This window comes from Apium graveolens, chromosome 5 (genome assembly GCF_009905375.1).
Source record: "Apium graveolens cultivar Ventura chromosome 5, ASM990537v1, whole genome shotgun sequence".
NCBI lineage: Eukaryota > Viridiplantae > Streptophyta > Magnoliopsida > Apiales > Apiaceae > Apium > Apium graveolens.
The window spans coordinates 105,360,737-105,377,545 of record NC_133651.1 but is presented as its reverse complement, the minus strand read 5'-3'; the positions used below and the strand labels follow the sequence as shown (position 1 = coordinate 105,377,545).

Below are 16,809 nucleotides of genomic sequence, written 5' to 3'. Positions count from 1 at the left end.
AAAGAATTTTATAAGTGTTTCTTTACTTGTAAACTTTCTTCTGTGAGAGAAATATTACTCTTAAAATTAATATATTGTGTGAGAAGTGATGAGATCACTTGAAAATAAAATAGAGATTTAGGTGTTACCTTATTTATGTTTCAGGATCTCATCAGGAACAGACACCTACTGTTAAGGATCATCATAAAGGCAAAGCAATTCTGCCTAGCTCTGCACATTCTTCTGAGGGTCAGTCTAGATCTGATTTTGATGATGATAGTGATCATGATGATTCTGACACAGCTCAGCTTAAGATTTCTATTGATGCATCTAAGAAGTCCAATGTTGGTTCTTCTTCACATTTCAATGCAGATCCTTCTTATGACAATGCTGATGCTGAGCATTTTTGAAAGACTGAATGGGATTTTGCATGGAGAGATGCACATACTTCTATCTCATCTGCTGTTGGTATACAACATGTTCACAGGGCCTATGATGAAATTCAAAATCCGGAACTTAGATTGTATCTTAAGGCCTCTACCATTTCTGTGAAATGAATTCATTCTGAACTTGCTGATATGAAGAACTCTCATGCTAGTTTAAAGAACAAGATTGATGCATTTATAATTAATTCACTTTATTCAGCTGAACTCATAAGTGTGAAAAATGTTGTTAAAGCTGTGGTTCAATCTCAACAAAGTATAGATTCTCGATTTTCTTCCTTGGAAGATAAAGTATCTTCTATGACTGATAAACTGGATGCTATGTTTTCTCTTCTTTCAAATACTGATGCCAAAAAGGGGAAGAAGATAGCTGTCACAAAATATACACCTGCTTCTATTCAGTTGAAAGATAAAGATACTGATGGTGATGGTGATAAAAATCCGATTGCCAATGTTCCAATTGCTCCGGTTGCCAATGTTCTAATTGCTTCTACTGCTCAACAACCTCAACATTCTAAAAGATCTGTTTCTTCAGGACAAAGGAAGTCTATTGGTTCTCATGAAGCTAAGCACAAGACTAATGATGATGCTCCTAAAACTGGTGAAGTTACAATCTCTAACTTAGCAGATGCTAAAGGGTTATTCTTTCCTTACAGACACAAGGAAACAGGTGAAGAGATTATTATGTACTACAAAGATAAAAGGTTTGAGGAAAAGAATGCTAGAAGTGCTCTTGGATTGATAATTGGAGAATTTCCTGATCTAACAACTGAAGAAGCAGTTATGCAACTGAAGGAGTTAATGGCTCAAATTGAAGCTGAAGCCAACACCTCTAAAGGAAGAGGAAAAAGAGGTGGGAGATCTACAAGAGCTAGAGGAAGAAGAGCAAGAGGAAGAATTTTTAAACCAAGTCAAATGCTTGCAATTGATTCTGCATTTCTGAATGTCCTATCCAGAGAAGGTTATGTTCCTGTACAAGGACATGAATTAGCAGAAGAAGTTCAGAATACTGAAGAGATGATTGTTCAAAGGAAGAAGAAATCAATCGCTGACATTGCTCTAGTTGACATAACTAATGCAAATGTATCTCTTGAAGCATACACAAATCCTGAGGAAAAAGCAGATCTTGATGTTGTGAACCTGATAGCTGATTGTGACACTGATGAAAAAGTGATCAAAGCGTTGGATGAGTCAATTCTTACTACAGTAGTTGTTCCTCATAATTCATAGGTTGATGATCAAGAAAGAATTGACAGAAGGAAAGTTGATCAAGCATGCAATGACTATGTGCAGAGAATTATGAATTCAAGAGGAGAGCTATGGAATAAAAAAAAGGAAAGATTTATGATTTATCTACAGGCTATGCTCCTCTCAGCAAGAAGGATAAAATAAGGAAAGATGTTTATTCATTCAATTATCCTAAAGGATTCAAGCATATTGAATTTGTGTCAGCAGGACTAAGGGATCCTATTTCAGAACAGGAAGATGTTGACAAGTCCATCAAGAAACCTTCTTGGGTGGAACATAATGAAAAGCTAAATTTTATCAAAACTCGAACTAGAGGAGGTATTGGTCATTCTGTAATGGAAACTCTGAGTTCTGATTTACTGAACACAAATATTCTGACTAACAATCTTGGTGAAAGAGTTACTCCTTCACATCTTGAGAAGGTTGAAGCTGTAAAGATTATATATAGAAAGATAAATCTTGATGATGTCAGAGAGGAGATTCTGTACTTTTTGAGAGATGGTAAAGTAAAGAGTTTTACGTTGCAGCAATTCTTGATGAAGACTGTGATAGAATTGAAATACATTCATTATCTTCTTAGAGTTGAGGACAGTGTCACCATAAATTGGTCTTCTATGATACTTGAAGTTATCAAAAGAAGAGTCATGACCAAAGATGACATATACAATGGTGATCATGTCCCTATGTACAGAACTTATACTGGTCAAGAAATGAAGATGAAAAAAGAGAGCTACAATTCTAAAAGTTTTTCTCAACAATCATCAGTTATCTTTCAATCCTGATCATGAAGATGTTAGTTTAAGCTTTATGCTGATTGGTGATCTTGAAATAACTAAAAGCTCGATTTCTAAACTAAGATCAGCCATCTATCAGCTTGGAGAAGATACTGAAGAAAAGAGAGAGTTAAAGAAAAAGCTTGTTAAAGTCTTTCAAGACAAGGAGGAAAAAAAGGTTGAACAACTTTCTGGAAACAACTGTCAATTTTCTTAGGATACTGAAGTAAGCTTTACTCCTTGAACATTTTGTAATTGGTTTTGGCATCATTGAGAATGGAATTTGTGCTTCATTACATTAAGCATAAATTGGGGGAGATTGTTACGTGCTGATTCTCAACGATCAGAAAAAGCTCAGAATCTGACTGTGTTTAGATGTCATCAGTATTTGATGTGTCGTGAGGATTTGATGCATCATCAGTATTTACATGTCATCAGCATCTGAAAGCAGTATGTTATGAAGATTGATTTCGTTCCTTATTTTGAGGGATGAATATCTGTTACATTCTGAGTGATATGATTTTATGTATTCAGTTAAAGATATGTATCATTTTCTGTTAGTATTTGATAATACATATCTTAGATTGATTTGTAGCAGCTGTGTAATATATAAACACAGTTTAGGTCATCACATAGTGAAGAACTCGAGTATTGTACGACCTAGCAGCTCTCAAGAACATCAGTATTTCTTGAAAGAGTTTGTAACAGTTTTTATCAGAAAAATAAAGAACTGTTATATTTTTATACTTGTTCGAAACATCTATACAATTGTATCCAACCCCCTTTAAACAATTATATTACTGCTGGGCAACAAGGTCACACCCTAGACTCCCCTTCATGGTCAACCTACGTCTTTGTTATTCACTCCTTCTGGGAGGGGTGACCCGTCGACGCTTGCGCGGGGGGAGTCACCGCACGTTTCCTTTGCCGGGTCTTATGATCCTCAGGCCTTTTCTCCTCTCTCTTTTCCTTGAGATTTTCCATCTTGAGTCTGAGGTCATTCTCGCTCAATCATTTCCCTTCGCGATCTAGTACGTTGATTGACCTTACCTCGAACGAAGCTGGATTTTACCCCGATCTCTCAGAGATCTAGATGCCCCACTTGACCTGGATCGGGGCCCGGAATGCCTCCTTCTTCCGTCTTGTTTTTTCTGCCACATCATTGAACTTGTGAATGAGCCACTTTTGAGGGTCCTTCCCTTTCCAATTGCGCTACGAAAGCTTAAGGCGGCGTGCCTTATACTTATCATTCCTGCTAGAGCTTTTCTCTACCCTCGACATCCTGGAGTTTATTTTAGTAATCTGGTTGTCGAGCCCTTCCTGATAGGCTATGACCGCCTGTCCATCAATGGGTTCGGGTGGTGGTTGTGGCGCCTAGTTCTCCGGGGGTGTTTTTTCTAGCCCGTTAGAGGTTCCCTTCTTGCTACCGCTTCATGGTACTACCACCGACTTTCCTTCTTTAGTCATCTTTCTCCCTAAGATGAAACTCCCCCTCCTTCTAGCGTCAATTATTGTAGGAAGAATTTCGTATAAAAGTATTTTGGAGGATGGCCGGAATAAAAATTAAGGGTGGTGTTTGAGGGCGGATGAAGGTTGTGTATGGTGGTGACTAAGCTTCTATGATGACTCCTCAAGAAAGAATAGCGTTTTCTTTATTTTATTTTATTTTTTTTTTTTGACTAATTTTGGCTTATAGCCTTATAAATGAGTATCTGTTCTCAACAATTCTCGGGATGAGCCAGGATCGAACCCAGGATCTGGGACGACAGAGGATAAGCCCTTTACCACTTGAGCTATCCAACCGTAATTCTTTATCAAATGTCAACTCATATCTCATACAAGTGCCTACGTACCCTATGTAGGGATCAAGTATCACGTAATTCTTGGAAAACAAGTTACCAAGGCTAGCGTTAGGGTTTTTCTACCCATGCAGCCCAAACCCATATCCTAGTCAGGACTTCAGCCAATTAATCATGTAAATCTCGACCAACCCCACATGTTCCTTACAATCTCGCGGTATCTCTGCATTATCTTCCCGTAATTGTAGAAATGTCCTGTGTCGGCCCCGAAATTTATGAATAACCCAGTCATCGATGAGTCATTTTCCATATTTCAAAACCGGCCTCGTCACCTCGACTCGCTTCAGCTCTTGTCTTACCAACAAGTGAGTTCATGTGATCTCTTTCTCATTATCACACTTGATGCAAGGTCCCAAGCCCAGCTCACATGTGACTGGACTTCTTTTATAACTTAATTCATATATGATGTCCTCATGTGATAGGCTTGCAGCTTATTAGCCCCGAGAATAAAGCGATGCTATAGCCCGCAGGCCCAACAAGCTGTCCATATTCAATTATCTTTATTGAAACCCATGGGCCATGTTAATGGGCAGTGAGCCCCTGAGCCCATACCAAAAAATGGTTATCACAAAATGCAAATATGTACATTTACATTATTGATTTTATATTTGAAACAAATAATAGATTTAACTGCACTTGTCACATCATCAATTACAATAAATGTGGCAAAAAAAGATAAACAATTGTTGTATTGTGCATCGTCAAATACCAAAAAATTATTGAATTATTTAAAGTTAAATCAATTATATTAATTTAAAATTAATTATAAAACTAACATTGTCGTGCTCACTTTTATTTTAGTACTGAAAAATATTTTTTTATACTACATGGACAGTTTAAATCTTTGAACTATATGCACATGAAATACAATGAGCAAGCAAGTTGTCATAATTTAAACTGTATACCATTAGTAAATTTATGACGGAAACTGCAGATGCTCAGAAAATGCAGTTTGTAATGAAGAGTGAAGACAAGTGTGTATATAAGATTTCTAATAAATCAGATTTACAAATTATACAAAACCAAACATATAATACTTTCTAATATTGTCTGAATGAAGTCTGAACCATGTAAAGGAAATGCAATGCAGCGATTACAGATACTATTCTTCATTGCAGACAGCTAAAAATCTGTATTAATTGGTTTCTTTTTTATATAAGTAACAAGGTTTTTCTTTCAAAAGTACAAGTTTCAGACATTTCCAGTTAAATTAGGCTTCAGACACATGGGACTCAACTATGCATTTTCAGAAGATACCACCCTTACAGAAAGTATCATGCACATCTGCAGCTTCATAAACCACGATTTTATTTCTTGATTTGTTCCGTTCTGCATATGCTGTTAAAGTCCAATCGACTCTCTCTTCTCTGGAGTAGAAGTAAGGATTTTACTCTACTCGGATTTATGAGATGAATACATAAGTGTGCAGATTCTGTTTGATCTGGTTTAGATATTGAAACGGTTTCGCCCTCTCGTAATGCTGCCAATTGATCCACAACTGAATTTTTCCGTTGTCCAAAACAAATGAACTTTTTTTTCACAAAGCAAGAAGGAATGCTATTCATTATTTAATAGGCCTCTCAAGAGAGATTACATGTAGAGAAGTTCAGCATAACACACAAAAACATTTCAAACAAAGTAGCTTAATACACTATCATATTATTTATCTATTCCTAAGGCACTGTGAAGAGTTCCTGATGAACTTTTTGGTCATTGTGACAATGGAATAACCAAAAACAAAAGAAAGAAACAGGACACAACATTCAGTAAATTATTTCAAAAACACACAATAGGTAATGGTTAAGTAGACTACTTTCCGACAATCAGCTTTGCCCTTGCATGACCTTCATTGATCTGGAACTGATCTCCCAGGCCAAGCTGAGCCATCAATAACCAAACAACGGTTATAAGTTCTCCACCTTTACTTAGCTGTTGAGCATGAGCATTTGACCTGATATGACTTGCTCCGTATGATAGCAGTTCCACCCAAACCTTGCTGAGTATCTCCCATTTCACCCTCTTGAATTCATCCTTTTTCAGCTCCTTGGCCAATCTTGCTGCTTCAAACAATACCGACTTGCTTCTATCTCCCTTTATGGTTACTGGCTTTACTTCTGTATTAACATTAATAATTTCTTTGCAGGCTATCTCCTGTAACTCTTCTTTTGGACGAACTTTATCATTTGCTGATAATACACTGTCAAGGAATTTGTTAGCCTCAGCACAAGTGTCACGGAATCTTATAAGTCCGATTCCAGAAACAGCTGACATCATACCAGGCTTCATGACTAGAAGATATATCATGTAATCTGATATTAGCTTGGCGATTTTCCTTTGATGCTCCAAGGGTGAACCGCGAGGGAGTTCTTGCTCGGCCTGGCTTTTTTTGTCATCTTTATCATTGTGGCAAAGTTCAGTGGCAATGTGCCAGAGAAGAAGGCTCTCATCATAGTCAACATCAGCGACATAAGAGAACAATTCAAAGCCACTGTAACCTGCTATTCGAAGTACCCATTCACCTTTGGCTGAACATATTTCCTTAGCAGTGTCCAAATCATCTGCCATCTCCGACTTCATTTTTAACTCTCTAAAAATGAAATCTTTCATATAGGAAGGCAATGGCTGTCGTTCCACATATACCATCTCATCAAGGAAGGCTCTAATTCCAAACTGATCATATAATTTCTCCCAGAATTTTGTACGTTTATGTAAACAATAATATATAAGTTTGTACGTGGAGATAGACTCAGCCCACCTGCTATCAGTGAGTTCTGACAGAGCACTGCCACGAACCCCACCAATATTAAGCAACCAACAAATGATCTTCCCTCTTGTTTCATTAGCACTCACTATAAAATTGATAAACAAACGTCTCCATGATCGCTCATTTGGATTTTCATCAGGAGAAGGCTTGACCTTCACAACTGTCCAGTCGGAGAAAATAAGCATGAAAAAAGCAATAACTTCCAACACAATTCCTCCGATAAGCAAAGTATAGGTAATTCCTATCTCAAATCCTTGAGGTTTGAAATTCTTTTTATCAACATAATGAAAAAGCACCAATGAAGTGACAATGGCACCAACGGATACAGCCCGACAGCCGAACCCAACTCGATAATATACTACAGGAAGCTTGGTGAATAAAACATCATAGAGAAAATTTAACTCTACCTCAACAACTCTGAAGGCGTCTTCAGAACTTCTTGAAAGGAAGAAATCCCGGCTCTGGTTGCGCTCACGGAAGCTGAAAATGAGATCTACAACCAGTCCTTTGAAGTTTGTGAAGTAACGAAAAGCGTACTGCACTACTTCCAATTGCTCAAGCGGAGTTTGCTTCATTCTGTTAGTTGCTTTGACCACTCTATCCGGTTCCGGAAGCATTTCAATTCTGGTGGGGAGTTTAGCATCTCTTTTTGAAACGTATTCCCCCATGAGTTTTGCGTAGTTAGGCCCCGGATCAGGTTCCCTAAGCATGGAGTCACGGAAGGTATTAGCGCTCGCGCAATACAAAGCATATGTGCGCTCAGCATACTTGATGATCCCGCACAGAAACATAAGCAGTGATGGTACCCACAGATTGTTAAGCGTGAGAGATTGATAAAAAACATAAGCCACTGCAATGCACTGCGTAAACAGGGAAAATAAATGCCTGAGCCACAGCTCATTGTCCTCGAGGGCGAAAGCAGTGATGGGATCTGGACCACCAAGATGCGCCAGAAGAAAAGGAGCCCAGAAGGTTGCCAAGATATTGTTTGTAGGTGCATTCTCGCAGTGATTGGAATAGTCACTTTGCTTGCTGGAGATGAGTCCTACTGCAAAGATAGCAGTGCCATCTGCAAGTAAGTATGCAGACCAAAGAAGGATATCTAGCCCTTTTCCGGAGACTATCCTTCTTAAAGGTCCAGCCAAAATTAACAACATTTGAAGGAAAAGGCTAAATAGGATGCAAATCCGAAGTTCCCATTCATTAAAAATGTCCCTCGCTTCTCTTGTTACCTCTGCTTTACCCAAACCCATTTGTATGAAGAAAAAATAAATGAATATATAGAGAACTCTGCTTGCTGCTCAACCAGACATCAAGCAAGCTAGCAGAAGAAGAAGCAATGTTTATGATGATCCATAATTGTGCTGCATGCATCTTATACATATGCAGTAGACAAGTACCACGCAAAACACGTGAACAAAGATGTTAACTTGAGAGTATAAGATTCACTTGTAGCATAAAGTGATAAACAAGACACACCTAAACTTAAATTACAGTATAACAAAAATTACGCACAAACGTATAAACATCTTAGGATTTAGGATCACCTTGGCTTTCACTATCAACCATTTTAGCATACTAACTCTCAAAATCAGCTAAAATTACTGGTCTGGCAGTTGAAGTAGTAGTAGAAATCACAGTCACATTACTACAAATCACTAGTATGAGTAATACGAATCACCAGTTTGTAGTTTCTAGACTAAGTTACTTTGTATTGAATATTGAACACCTTAATTTGTTACTTGTTCCATATCGAATAATTTACCAACAAGTTGTCGTTATTCATTAGTCCATCATACGTGAACAATGTATACTGTCATACATACTGCACTAAAAGAATTTGATAATGAGCTGTATATTTGTACTCTAGGGAACATTTGCATAGCCAATGTTATAAGTTATGTATCACATTACCAACTTTATTGGCAGGAGAATCAGTAACAAGTGATTAAAGTAAATATGAAAATGAAACAAGTGAGAAACAAAAAGAGAGGCTTCAATGATATGGCTAGCTAGCTATTCCTATTTGTTTGGAGCAAAAGTGGAATATATTTGCCTTCAATTATGGACTAAAGATTTTTAGTTTGTATCAGCTTTCTACTTTAGGATTTCTCTTGCATGAAGAAAGAACCCAATTCACGGCACGTTTAAAGTTATATTTGAGCTTTATTGCTTTTTTTTTAAGTAATCAAATTTAATTTCAACTCTGATTGTAAATCACATATTTATTTACCTGGGATATATAATCCAAAAGAGAATATAATAATATTTTTATTATTTATAATCGTAACATTAATTCCTTATTATGTTTATTATTATTTCTACAATGTATTTAATTAATATGATAAATTAAGTGTTTTTTATTTTACTTTTTTCTTTTAAAACTTACGCGCTCATTTGATGAATGGAATGGTATGGAATGGAATGAAATTGAACTTTTTTGTAAAGGAACAATATAAAAGTAATAATTTACATCAATAAAACAATGATCTTATATATTTCTTTTCAGTGTACTTGGTGTGAAAATATTGATTGATTTATGAACCTCAATACTTCTGTCAAAAGGAGTAATCTTTTCGACGCAGCAACTTAATTCTAACTTACATCATTTACTATGTCATGTAAGAGAGATCAATAAAGAGAAATCTAACACTAATCAAAGTGAGGCAAAGAAAAAATGATAGGCAATCGGCAAATCCTTCAAAATGATCATATTACAAGGCAAACGAAAATTAGCACTGCAGTATGCTTGTATTACAGAGCTTATTCATACCCTTAGAATAGTCTACTGTAGAACATTAATAAAAATTATCTTTCAAATTACAATATCTCAACTACATTATCAAATTTAATAAATTACGTCTACTCATAAGCCACCAGATTTTCACTACTGACATTTAGATACATATCTAAGTAGTGAAAATGTGATACAACTCACCACTTAAACTACTACATAAGAGCTAGTATGCAAGTCCATCAAATTATGTTGCAACCATCCCTTCAACCCTAACCCTTAATTGCTGGGGTCGCCTTCGCAGCTCGTACACTCAAGAATATGCCCCTACAACATTTAGTCAAATATAAAACATTATTGACTTCTTTACTACCTCAAAATTCTGTGAAAACAGGTAGAAAAATGTTATAAATAGGAAGAAGTTTAATTTAAATGCATACCAGCAACATGCAACAACACTTTGAACGATGACACGAAACTGCAGCGGAACATGCTGGTGATTAATCCACCCTATCACCGGCCAAAACTGCATTTATTTACTTAAAATTTTAGTATATATTGTTCTGTAGTAAAGAAGATATAAGTACAAAAGAACTCAAATAGTTACCGTCCATGCGGCATACTGGACTGTTGGATATTCTTTCTTAATCTTAGATTTTACTTGGTTCCAGGGTCTTCCTGAAGCATACATACAGAGTTAGCAAGTTAAGAGATGCTAGCAGTCTTTATCCCGTTTACTCTAGATCTGGCACTCAGATTTTCTGTTAAAATGCTGTAGTAGACAATTGGATCAAACAAAGGAGATAAATGATACCCAAAACTGATGGATTTTCTCTAGGGGACAGCTATAATTATCTGTTTAAATTCATTTATGCTGACTTACCCTCGATGATCGAGCCATAGTATATCATAAAAAGCAAGTTGTTCCAGGGTGAAGAAGTCAACTGCTCTACCAAGACCTGAAATAATTCATTAGCACATTAGAATACTGGTTGTATTTAAAGTTTCCTATCCTGCCCCTCTAATGAAGTTGTTTACAGAAATATGGATAAATTGTATAGATACATAATTAATACAAATCAAGCGTTGGAAATAGCGTTAACTGAATTAGTAAGACACACAGATAATCTAGTGGTCAAGGAGAAAACGACATAAACAGAGTTCAGTCTTCACATTGATAATATTACATGCACTCATTTTCTTTGAAAGGAAATACATATATCACCTTTTTACCCACTGTTGCCGGGTCTTTCTTCCCCTTGAAAAGTTTGTCCAGCAATATATGAAAATAGTGGCCAAAGGGTCCGAGATAGACAACTCCCAAAAGCTGCATTCAATTGTGTTATTAATGACAAATATTAATGTAACTAATATCAATCTACTACCCTAGGCAATTAGGCATTATAAAATGAATTCAAAATTAGCTCAATTAGATCCTTTCAAGATTAAATTACTTAGTACTCAAGCAATATAGAACATGCCATCTTAACTACAAGGAGATGTCTAAAAATATAAAAGACTAGGTATTTCTTCATAACCTTAAGATCTCAACGCAGGGTGAAATATGATGCAAATCTTCTAGTGCATACCACATAAATAATAAATTAGATCAAATCAGTCTTATATCACTGTATGCATTCAAATAGAAAAATAATATAGTACCAAAACTTGCAGCTGGGGAAGATGGTATTTAACAGAATACAGCAAAAGCTATTAGCCCCGTCCCTCTTTCCGAACCCATCTAGCGACATCTGACTGGGCTTTCACAACTTTTTCTTAGGAAACTGTTGAAACTGTGAATCTTAACTTTCTTTACAATTCCAAATGAAACTGCAAGCATTTATGCTCAGTATTGTGGCTGGTAGCTTGTAACATGTTGGATGTAAAACGATCCCAAATATTACTATTTTGTTGCAATGCTGCAGTTATAAACATATATGCAACACTGCTAATTGCCAAAGTCTAAGCCATCAGAGTGAAGAGAGAAGTAATTGTGCAAAAAATTGAATAACTCAACAGATTATAATTGCGAAAAATAAAGGATAAGACTTAATTACTGGAGTATCACTATTGTGATTTATAGTGACACCTACTTTAAGGGACTTGTAAATATTAAGCATATAGATGGAAAGAAGGAAGATGCGACATAACGGGAGGAAAATCAGCAAATCATATCAGCAATAGTATATCGATAAATATTTAGAATTGTACCTAGACATTATAGTGAACCTGGTAGCCTGTATATATAACCATGGCTTGTGTTGTAATCATAGAAAGAATAAGAGCAAAATACATCAAAACCCTTTATGGTATCAGAGCACTAATTTCTTAAAAGCTCAATTAAAAGATCCATGGCCTCTTCCGTTCTGAACCAGATCATCTCCTTCAATGCTCTCTCTCATCTGCCAACCAAACTTACGCCATCAAATTTCTCTGTTTGGAGGACCCAACTCCACTCGGCTCTTATTGGATTCGATCTCCTTCACCATATCAACAATCATAACGTCAAGCCTGCAACAATTCCTGATTCAGAAGATAGTGCAAAAACAATTCCAAACCCAGAATTTCTCATCTGGTACAGGCAAGATCAGCTCATCCTAAATGCAATACTGGGAAGTTGTTCTCCAGAAATTCAGACTCATATATCAAGTGTTAATTCTTCCAAGAAGCGTGGGATCATCTCTGTGCACTTTTTGCAAATAAATCACGATCTCGCATAATGTCTCTAAAAAAAACTCCATGATAATCCACGTGGCACACGCTCCATTTCGGAATACATGCGAGATGTACGAGCCACTTCTGATGCATTAGCTATCGTTGATGCTCCCCTCGCTGAAGAAGACTTAATCATTCATGCTCTCAAAGGTGTGGGTAATGAATTTAATCATGTCGCAGAAGCCGTTCGTATTCGAGACACGCCAATTACGTTTGACGAGTTATGCGACAAGTTAGAAGATTCTGAGCGTCGAATTAAAAAGGCAGAGCATGTCAACCCACCTCTTTCCTTGGCGACAGCAAAGTATACGAACCACCATCATGGTAATCAAAATCGTTCTTGGAGCAATCAGACAAATCGAGATCATAGCCGATTTTCACCAAACACTCAAAATAACGGGCGTGTTTTTAACAACAATAGGTCCAACTGGAACTCATCTCGTCCAAACACAAATCGGTCTTTCAGTTCACCTGCTTTATTCTGTAACTTTTGTGAAATACCTGGACACCACACCAATGAATGTCGAAAACTGATGCGATTTCTCAAAACCAATAATGTACAAGTCAACTCAACATCGCAGGCTCATAACTCCCAGCCTATGGCCAACACAGCCTCTCTTAACAGGTCTGCTGCTCAACCATGGCTGTTTGATTCCGGTGCCTCTCATCATGTTACAGTTGACATAAATAATTTGCAGCATTTTTCCGACTACGGTGGCCCTGATGAAATTAATATTGGTGATGGTACAGGTTTGAAAATATCTCATATTGGTAACAGTACACTTGTTCATCAGGATAAGTCATTTGTTTTAGATAACATCTTGTGTGCACCCTCCATTAAGAGTAATCTAGTATCTGTTTCAAAATATTACCAATCAAACAATGTCTCACTCGAATTTTTTACCTTTCATTTTATTGTAAAGGATCTACGCACGGGGGCGCTACTACTTCGCGGGGAAAATATTAACGATGTCTATTGTATTCCTAGCTCAATAAATCCTCGAGTCAATCACACAACAAAAACTCAACTCACAAAATGACATCAACGTCTGGGTCACCCATCTCTTCCTGTGATTCGATTCGTTTTTCAAACATGTAACTTAAGAATGAACTCTTCCTCAAGTACTAGGTTTTATTGTAATGCTTGTGATTGCAATAAGAGTCATAAACTACCATTTGGTGAAAATTCTCTTCAAAGTAATGCTCCTCTTGAATTAATTTACTCTGATATTTGGGGACCTACAGACTTATCCTTTGATGGTTATCGATATTAGCTTATATTTGTCGATCACTTCAGTAAATATGTTTGGTTATATCCTATGAGAAAAAAATCAGAGGTTACAATACTATTTCCACAATTCAAGTTACTTGTTGAAAAATTCTTCTAGCGTCCACTTATCACTATATACACAGATAATGGTGGTGAGTACATTGCCTTAGCACCCATTCTAAATTCTCATGGCATCTTTAATTTTAAAACACCTCCTCACACACCCGAACATAATGGAACATCACAAAGACGGCATCGTCATGTTGTTGAGACAGGTCTGACCCTCCTTCAAACTGCATCTCTTCCTCTCACTTACTGGCCGTATGCATTTCAAACCGCTGTATACCTTATTAACCGCCTTCCAACTCCGATACTCAACTTCAAATCTCCATTTCATGTATTATTTAACAAAGCACCAAATTATTTGCGTCTAAAAGTATTTGGGTGCTTATGTTATCCTTGGTTACGACCATATACAACTTCTAAACTTCAACCACGTTCAACTGGTTGCATATTTGTTGGCTACTCCACAAGCCAATCAGCACATAAATATTTTGATCCTATATCCAAAAAGACTTACATCTCTCGTCATGTTAAATTTATTGAGCATATATTTTCTATGCAGGCAACAAATAAACATCTAATAACATCCCCGCAAGTTACGCAGAGCAACTCAGTAGAACCAAATGCAGATGTTCCTTCCCTATCTACAGCTTCCACCCCAATTACTACCACCATTGAGTCGACACCAAATCATGTACCGTTCTCCTCCACACATATCATCCAAACAAATCCACCCTTGCCTATTTCAGAAACCACATCCACACCACCAAACTCACCAATATCACCATTTTCAGTAAACTCTAACCCTGCTACACCCACCCCATCATCGCCACATAACACCTGTCCCACTCGTGATAGGAGACAAAATCCAAAATATTATAATTCTGCTTTTGTAAATCAGACAACCATGCATCCATTACCTCCATTACTTGAGCCAAAAAATTTCTCTGAAGCTGTAAAAGATGAAAAATGGCGTGCAGCAATGTCAGAGGAATTTGATGCACTTATGCGTAACGGGACTTGGGATCTTGTTCCACCAGAAACTGCAACCAATGTGGTAGGATGTCGTTGGATCTTTCGCATCAAATGTAATCCAGATGGCACAATTGTAAGGTACAAAGCTCCCCTTGTGGCTAAAGGCTATCATCAGCGACCTGGATTAGATTATTCAGAAACATTCAGTCCTGCCTTGAAACCCACAACTATCCGTTTGGTTCTTGGCCTTGCTCTTAATTTTGGTTGGAAGCTTCGACAACTAGACGTCAACAACGCCTTTCTTCAAGGTACACTCTCTGATAATGTTTACATGGTTCAGCCTCCCGGTTTCATTCATCCCTCGCTGCCCAATTATGTTTGCAAACTACGAAAAGGTATTTACGGTTTAAGGCAAGCCTCTCGAGTTTGGTACCAAGAATTAAAATCCTATCTCATCACTTTTGGTTTTGTGAATTCAGTGGCCGACTCCTCCTTATTCATCTACAACAAAAATGGCACATGCTTATATTTTTTGGTTTATGTCGGTGACGTAGTACTTACCGGTAATAATGACAAGTTTCTCGAATCTTTTGTTGTTGAGCTTGGTTGCAGATTCTCTTTAAAAGATCTAGAAACTCTCCATCACTTTTTAGGTGTTGAAGTAATACATACAACTACTGGTCTCTTCCTATCTCAACATCGACATATAACTGATCTTCTTGAAATATTTTCTATGGAAGGTGCTAAAGAAGTCACTACACCGATGTGTCATACCTCACCTCTATTGCTTAAAGATAGATCAAGTCCAATAGATCCAACACCTTATAGGAAATTAGTAGGTGGGCTTCAGTACTTGTCTTTGACACGCCCAGATATCCCATTTGCGGTGAATCGCCTATCTCAATTCATGCACTCTCCTACTGAGTTACATTGGACAGCAATAAAACGCGTTCTTCGATACTTGAAAAACACTATTTTTCATGGCCTCTTCCATCGTAAAGGCACATCCCTACAATCGAAGGCTTTTAGCGATTCTGATTGGGGTGGTAACCGCGATGACAGTCGCTCAACTACAGGATATGTGCTTTATATCGGCTCTAATGCCATCTCCTGGAAATCCAGTCGTCAAAAATATGTATCAAGATCTTCATCGGAAGCCGAATACAAAGCCATTGCCAACACTACTGCTGAAATTCTATGGATACAAAACCTGCTTATTGAAATGAGAATTAATCTGCCTCAGCTACCGGTATTGTTCTGCGACAATACAGGCGCTACTTGTCTATGTGCAAATCCAGTATTTCATTCGCGTATGAAGCACATATCACTGGACTATCACTTTGTAAGAGAATATGTTGCCAATGATACTCTCCAAGTGCTCCATATCTCCACAAGAGATTAACTTGCAGATGTGCTTACAAAAGCGTTACCCCGCCAACAATTTAATTCTCTTCGCTCCAAGATTGGAGTCTCAGATGGAGCCTCAATCTTGCGGGGGCGTATTAAGCATATAGATAAAAAGAGGAAGATGCGACATAACGGGAGGAAAATCAGCAAATCATATTAGAAATAGTATATCGATAAATATTTAGAATTGTACCTAGACATTATAGTGAACCTGGTAGCCTGTAGATATAACCATGCTTGTGTTGTAATCATAGAAAGAATAAGAGCAAAATACATCAAAATCCTTTAGTAAAAAGAGAAGATAACTTTCTTGATAGCAGTTCTTAAATGATCAGATTTTACCGGACTACTATGTATCAATTTTGTCTTAAATCTCCTCCCTTGATCAATTTATACCAAGTCCTCCCAGGCCTCAGCTACCTATTTTATCAAACTCTTATCAAACTTATCGGTAATCTAATTGCATTGGTTCAGTTTCCCATCAAATACGACAGTTTTACCTTAAAATTAAAGTGCGCATAACATGATTAATACAATCTCAGCATAAAAGAATCAAGACAAGAAAAGCCGAAAAAACAA

At 37.1% G+C, this 16,809-nt stretch overlaps 2 protein-coding genes across 2 annotated transcripts; both read right to left on the bottom strand.

Annotated features, from left to right (window-relative positions):
- Positions 1 to 6,111: 6,111 nt before the first annotated feature.
- Positions 6,112 to 8,319, bottom strand: LOC141660295 (uncharacterized). The gene has a single exon (XM_074467269.1). It carries the CDS (start codon positions 8,317 to 8,319, stop codon positions 6,112 to 6,114), a length of 2,208 nt encoding a protein of 735 aa, XP_074323370.1.
- A 1,443-nt stretch (positions 8,320 to 9,762) lies between these two features.
- On the bottom strand, positions 9,763 to 16,601 carry LOC141661539 (peroxisomal membrane protein PMP22-like). Its single transcript, XM_074468555.1, has 6 exons — positions 16,573 to 16,601; positions 11,026 to 11,127; positions 10,684 to 10,759; positions 10,408 to 10,478; positions 10,241 to 10,326; positions 9,763 to 10,127 (listed from the first exon to the last, which is right to left on the bottom strand). The coding sequence occupies exons 3-6, from the start codon at positions 10,709 to 10,711 to the stop codon at positions 10,073 to 10,075; spliced, it is 240 nt and encodes a 79-aa protein (XP_074324656.1). The 5' UTR covers positions 10,712 to 10,759; positions 11,026 to 11,127; positions 16,573 to 16,601; the 3' UTR covers positions 9,763 to 10,072.
- Between the last annotated feature and the right edge of the window lie 208 nt (positions 16,602 to 16,809).

Coding starts and splice junctions, on each gene's coding strand:
- LOC141660295 (XM_074467269.1), bottom strand. CDS start 8,319: ATGGGTTTGGGTAAAGCAGAGGTAACAAGAGAAGCGAGGGACATTTTT.
- LOC141661539 (XM_074468555.1), bottom strand. CDS start 10,711: ATGATATACTATGGCTCGATCATCGAGG. Junction 10,327..10,407: donor TCCAGTATGCCGCATGGACG/GTAACTATTTGA, acceptor AAATAAATGCAG/TTTTGGCCGGTGATAGGGTG. Junction 10,128..10,240: donor AGTGTTGTTGCATGTTGCTG/GTATGCATTTAA, acceptor TAAATGTTGTAG/GGGCATATTCTTGAGTGTAC.